The 6,818-nt window shown below is 35.9% G+C and overlaps 1 protein-coding gene across 1 annotated transcript in view; it reads left to right on the forward strand.

Annotated features, from left to right (window-relative positions):
- LRRC2 (leucine rich repeat containing 2) overlaps positions 1-6,543 on the forward strand; it is a 66,876-nt gene extending 60,333 nt beyond the window's left edge. The window contains exons 7-9 of the mRNA XM_064438716.1: positions 1,312-1,467; positions 3,298-3,434; positions 4,871-6,543. Coding sequence (XP_064294786.1) covers positions 1,312-1,467; positions 3,298-3,434; positions 4,871-4,920 — 343 coding nt within the window. The 3' untranslated portion in view covers positions 4,921-6,543. The remainder of the gene's footprint in view (positions 1-1,311; positions 1,468-3,297; positions 3,435-4,870) is intronic.
- The last annotated feature ends 275 nt before the right edge of the window (positions 6,544-6,818 follow it).

Here is a 6,818-nt window from a genome sequence, read left to right on the forward strand (position 1 = left end):
CAAAAAGAATTTTCTGGGACAGTGTGCAATCACAGATTTCTCCGACAGCAGGGCTAAAGCCTTATTTTGTATTAGCAATTCACATGCTCTAGCAACAACAACATAAACCTGCCATTTTTTTTCCAGGGCATCTGAACAGAGATTTAATTAACTTCAAACAGCTTCTAACAGGTTATTTTTATTTTATGGAAGGATACCTACTCAACCTATATATATTTCTCTATCTCAAAAATATTCCTTTTCTACTTTTCATCATCTCCATTTTGTACTGAGTTGCCAGACTTGATACTAAAGCGTCATAATCAAACACCACAAAATAAGGTTTCCTTTGTTTGAAACTGGGTTTTGAATTTTGAGATCTCTTGGGCTCGTTTGTGTTCTGAAGAGTAGAAAATGTCAGGATACCCTGCCCGCTCCGCCTCCCCCCACCTTCCCAAGTAAAATGACAACTCTTATTCAGACTCATGATTTCAGTGCCTGCAGTTTCGAAGAACCTCAAGGAACTACCACAAACTGTGATTAAAAAAGATGAGTTGGCAGTTAGCTGAAGCCTTACTTAATATCTTTCCCTGAATTCAAACAAACCGTATGGGCCTGATAAGCAATAGCCTGCAACAGTGTTTTAGGAATGGACCCTTCTGGTCAAATGAGACAAACTTGTTTCATCAGTTTGCTATGCTTTTCATTTCTACCTACTCCAAGGAATAAATGCTCAGCCACAAATTACTATTGCATTAGGAAAAGGCAGGGGAAATAAAGCAAAAGAAGCCCAATGCCTTCCTCCACAAAATATTGTCATTAAATTGATTTCTGTGGGACAACTTGCAAAAGCCATATGACCAGGAGCTTGTCTTTCTCTTGGTCCCTACAGTGCTAATTACCAGTGAAAAACAATAGATGGGGATATACTGCCTAGCACGGATGTATCAAGCAAATGGGCAAAGGTGTGAGTTGGTGACCCATATTTTTCATTAGTTCTGAGATACACATGGTGAGGCTTTATATCATATTCTGTCAACATCTTCTGTATGAAAGCACAGTAATTTTTGTAACCTTTTATCCTGGGCATGCTTCTGAGTACTTGTCAGAAGTATGCGATTAATATCTATAGTGTTGAACCAGGACTGGAAATTTCCATTAAAGCTGATGACAATTTGTGAAAGTGTGGTATGGGTAATTTTTAGGAAGCCAAAGATGGTATATGTAATTGTTCTTCTTTTACACAAGATTAAGTCTGTATTGCTATTTTAGATAGATACTCCTGTCTGAAATAAAGATAACTTTAAATATTTATCTTCTACATTTTTACAGGTTAGATCAGCTGCAGACTCTTCTCCTACAGAAAAACAAGTTGACTTATCTTCCACGAGCTCTGGTCAATATGCCAAAGCTCAGTTTGCTAGTTGTCAGTGGCGATGACCTGGTTGAGATACCCACAGCTGTCTGTGAGTCAACCACAGGTTTAAAGTAAGTAAAAGTGAAAAAGAAAGGAATATATTCTTAAGAAGATAAGGTAGATGCACCCAGGACAAATACTTTCACAAGCATCAGTTTCTACCATACTTGGTGGTCAAATTCTGACCCAATTTATATCAAAGCCCTTAGGAAGGCACTAGAGAGTTTGGAAATTGAGGAGGAGCTGCAGCACTCTGATTTTCATCTTCCAGTTCCCCACATTGTGCATCTGTATGCCTCAACAGCTATTCCTGTGTAGACTTGGTCATAATGGTAGCTCTAACTCTGGAGCTGCAAAGTGATGCCCCAGAGTGGGACCAGTAGTCTGACAGTTAGCTACTGACAAGCTCAGAGCTGTCAAAAGTATGCTGCTGGGAGTGGGAGGCATGGGTAGTTAAAAGGCTAAGTAGTGTCACTTGAGTTTAGTAGCTCATTCTTTGTTGTGAAAGAGCACCTTGCTGCTGCATGTGGAATAAGACTAAAAGGTCTTTTAGTCTGCAGTTAAAATGATCTTGCATTTCTGCAGGCAATGTTCAGGTCTTTGATTATGAAACCATTTGAGACTCTGTACTGGGTGTGGCTGGGCTTGAATTAACCTTCCCCATAGCAGTACTTATAGTGCTGGACTTTGTATTTTAGCTAGAACGGTGTTGATAACACACCAAGGGTTTTGACGACCGTTGAGCAGTGCTCCCACAGCATCAATGCTGTTTCTCCAACCCTACCCCACAAAGGCCAGTATGCTGAGGATGAGCAAGAGGTTGGGAGGGGACAGAGCTGGGACAGCTGGCTCAAATTGACCAAAGAGATATTCCATTCTCTATTACTGTATTGCTCTGCAATAAAACTAGGGGGAAGGAGGAGGAAGGTGGGTCATTTGTCATTAAGGTGTTTGTCTTCCAAAGTAACCACTACACAGAGTCCCTGCTTCCCAGGCAGTCACCTGACATTGCCTGTTGATGAGAAGTAGAGAATATTTCTTTTGCTTTGGTTTGCTTCCACGCATGGCTTTTGCTTTTCTTCATTAAGCTGTCTTTAGCTCAACCTGCAAGTTTTTTGTCTTATATTCTCCCCTGTCCTGCTAAGGAGGTTGAATGAGAGAGCTTCTTGGTGGGCCAGCCAGCCAAGATCAACTGACCACAGACTCACAGCAATTAATGAGATTTTTAAAAGTAATTATTTGTTGGAACATTCGTTCTTTTGAAAGTAACAATTTTATTAATTTCTCTCTTTTTTTTTTTATTTCTTGGAGAAGTAATAATCATCAGATTTTTTTTCAATGTGTGCACTTATTTTGCACGTTATGTAAGTTGTTTGTGTAACCATCTAGTTTTTCACCTGCAATGTACAGCTTCAGGAAATTCATAAATATGACATAATGCATGTCCAGTCATGCATTGTAAAAAAGAAGTAGCATAACAACAACCAAAAAAATGGAGATAGATATTGTCAGCTAAGCGACACTGGCAAACTTCCAGATTGCTAGGCAATGTTGTTCGGATGGGGCTCCTACTGTTCATTACCAGATGTGAATTTACAGTGTAGTCTGTCAGAAGTACCAAAATAAATATACCTGTTATTGCAAAGAATGATTTATGTAGTTAAGTGAAAAGAAAGAGCTAAATCTGTTCATTTTTATAAGGAAAGTGGAACATAAAGATGGTGCCACTTGAAATATTTATTTCTAATAATAGATCCTAACAGTGCCATAATGCAAAAAATGAGCAAATGTTCTTTACGGTTCCTCTTCTGCCTGTAGTAGCAACTTCTAAAATGTCACTTGTGTTGGCCAGTGATGTTCAGAAGCCTGTTTCATATATTCTTGTGTTAATCTCTCTCTAGATTCATAAGTCTCAAGGACAGTCCGGTTGAAACAATCGTATGTGAAGACACTGAAGAAATTATAGAAAGTAAACGTGAAAGGGAGCAATTTGAGAAAGAGTTTATGAAAGCATACATTGAAGACCTAAAGGAAAGGGGTATGTGTTAACTTGCAGTAAACTTCCTGCTATCTTGGATATAAATGTAGACATACATTGGGAGCATTATATTGCTTGTACTCTTAAAAATTACCCTTAAACTGTAATTTTCTGTTATAGTATTAAGTAAGACTAAAAGTGAAAAGGTGGAATGTGTTTTGTTAAAAGTTTGGGCCCTAAGTAAAACACTTGATATTGAACAAATATAAAAAAATAATGGTGTGTTTGTACATGCATTAACCTTAATTCAATGATAATGTGTGCAATGATTATCCTGATTATCCAGATTTACTTACCTCTCTTGTGTTTACCATTAGTTATTTTGAATTCCTGGAGAAGTGCTCCTCCTCCTCAAAAAGAAACACAGTGTATATATGAAATGGTCTTTGCATTTATAGAATATTCTTTACCAGTGTATCTGTATCAATGTACTAATTTTTGAGCCACTATTTAGTCACTGCTGAAAGTTTAGTCCCACCTGAAAGTTTATGTATTACTTTATTTTGCTATTCTGTCTTATATTTACCATAATTAAGTAACAGTCAATCTCTTGAGTTTTGTTTACAAAAACATGTTAGGAAACAAAGGGAAAATTTCCTGTGAGCCAAAATACTCTACAGGCTCCGTTTAAATTTCCTTGAGAGTCTGTGTGTAGAAATGAATTTTTGTGTAATGAATCTTATAGTATGTTTTTGTTCCGTGCATTTCATGTAAGTTGTCTGTATAGCGGTCCTACAAGACCTGGTAAAGGAGAAATGTCAAGAAAGGCCACAGGATGTAGCTGGAGAATATGTTTCATGTTCTGATACTGGACTTTTATTCCTTAATGTCCATAAGCTGCATACAAGTGTTCAGGCTGCCTGCTTCTAATGGGAAGACTGCTATAGAAGTGCCAGATTCTGATAATGGTAGCAGCAGTAGTTAAAATGGAGAGAAGAAATGGAGAAAAAACCTGAGATAATAATTTGGCTTTAGAGATACTAATCACATATGTAGTGATGGAGTTGTAGTTACATACTTGTGAAAAGGAGAGTCTAACATAATTCTGAAACCTGCATTTGGTCCTGTTGAGCGTAGGCCAGCTTTACACTCCTTTGGGGCAAAACAGCTCAGGGATACACTTTTCTGCCTTCCTAGACAGAATGTACCTCCATGCTTTTTATGATGAGGTTGGATCATGAATCACTGTTAGATTTCCTGCTTCTGAACTCTTGTGCTATAGATTATGACAATACCTGATTTTGAAAACCGGACAGGGGAAGGAATAGGTTTTGTATAATACGAGCCACCAGAATTTCTGAAAGATAGCACAGACATCACTTGTAGAGCACCTTCGAAATAAAACCAAACCTAGCTGTTTATAGCTAAGGGCTCCGTTCATTTGTGCTGGATTACATAGCTGAAGTCTGAGATATATTGCTTTTTTCTTTTCACAGATTCTGCTCCTTCTTACACAACGAAAGTATTATTCAGTCTTCAGCTCTGAAGATCAAAAATTGCTACATCACAACTAAATAGCAGAAAACTCTATCTTTACCCACCTCAGTAAAAAACATTGGAAACCATAGAAGTCCAGAAGTACTTCAAACTCATCACAAATTTTTTTTATTTGTTACTGTAGTTGCTCCCAGTAACCACAGATAAAGCAAAGAGCAGTAAAGCCTTCATAAGATGACTTTTCACCTTTTAAATAAAAATATTTATTTTCAGGTCCACAGCAACAGCCACTAATTTACATATAGACCTGCTGAAAGTAAATATTCACTGTAATAAAGTGTACACAGGCATAGATGACCTCAGGATGAAGATACTGTACATTGTAGTTGAAAAAGTGGAATATAAACCATCACCTTAAAAATAGATTTGATTTTATAAGAGGGGAAGGATTAATTTAGAAAATCAATGTCAACTGTTGTATACTTAAGACCAAATAACACGTTTAGTTATTTAAATATTTGAAGTGTGAACATATACCTAGTTGTTTGCATTTACCTTCTGTTCTTCAAGGAAATTATCCTTCTGGGGATTTTCAGTTTAGATGAGTTTCCACAACTTTCTATACAGAAACTGTACCAATTCTGCTGCTTTTTTTCAAGCATATTATAAGCTTTCAACTGTTCACAAATTCAAATACCAACGTGACTGAAACTTCTGTGCTAAGCAGTCTTATAGCAGTGTATTAAATAAGATTTTATGAACTAAGCAGTGTGAACAAATACTATCAACAAAATGATGATAAAGATATTCTAGTAATGGTTTCAGATTAGAGGATTATGTGGACAGTTATTGGAATTTTCCAAGTTGTATGAGAATGAGTTTGCTGGATAAAAAGTTATGTTATGTTGCTTGCTATTTAATGATCTGTTTATATATAATTATGTAAGTGTATATACTGTAGAGTGTCAGAAATCTAGTTTTACATATATTTTTTGTTTAATAAATCAATACTTTTTAATCTGAAAATACTTGAGGCTTTGAGAATTTAGACTCAAATTAGACTCACATTAGAGAATTTAAATAGTCCTAAATTTATGAATGCGGTTAGAGGAAATCATATTTATCACTCTTTTTATTATAGATGAGCTATGTCCGGTTTTATGCAATAGAGTGCCAGCTAAGTCAATCATATTTAAACAGAAAAGCAACAAAGGATGGGCTTTTCAAGACTTACATATAAAAAATACTTGGTTTGATGTTTTCTCTCCTTTTTAACTTTTTAGCATTAATTCTTGTGGAAGAAGAGAATTTGTAAATACTAGGTGTGTTATTTATACCACTCACAAACTGTGCAGTTATACTACTGTCCAAAATGAAACCCTCCTGAGTTAGTCTCTACGTGTTAATGCTGATTTTAAGCAAGTCCTGGAACAAAGAAAGTTTCAAAACTCTCCAAGAAAATTTCTCATTGATCTGAAACAGAATAATGGAAGATCTGAAATGTTTCTTTTATTATGAAGATACCGAAATATGACAAAATAGTGGCAACCAAAATGGGCTGACAGTTTCAGATAACCTCATTTCTATCATACCAAACTTTCTTTTAATGAAATTATAAATTTGTTTGATTAGCTATTGATACTAATGTAATAAAGTTCTGTAAGACATTTGATTTGGTATTGCTTGAAATTCTATTTCTAAAGTCCTGCTGTAGTCCAATATGGTCCACTGAAAAACATAGAAATGGAAATCACAGCTGCTCTGTTTTTAGAATGATGTCCATTATGGGAATTGTAATTTTAAGAAAAACTGTGGGTGCAGAAGTAATTAACTACATAAAAGTTTCAAGTGTAAATTCTAGTGACAGAATTGTTGGATATATAAACAGAAGGTACTTCAATGGAGAAGTTGTATTAGTACTTGTTTAGCATTGCTGCTAGTCTTATT

This window comes from Phalacrocorax carbo, chromosome Z (genome assembly GCF_963921805.1).
Source record: "Phalacrocorax carbo chromosome Z, bPhaCar2.1, whole genome shotgun sequence".
In the NCBI taxonomy this organism is placed as follows: domain Eukaryota; kingdom Metazoa; phylum Chordata; class Aves; order Suliformes; family Phalacrocoracidae; genus Phalacrocorax; species Phalacrocorax carbo.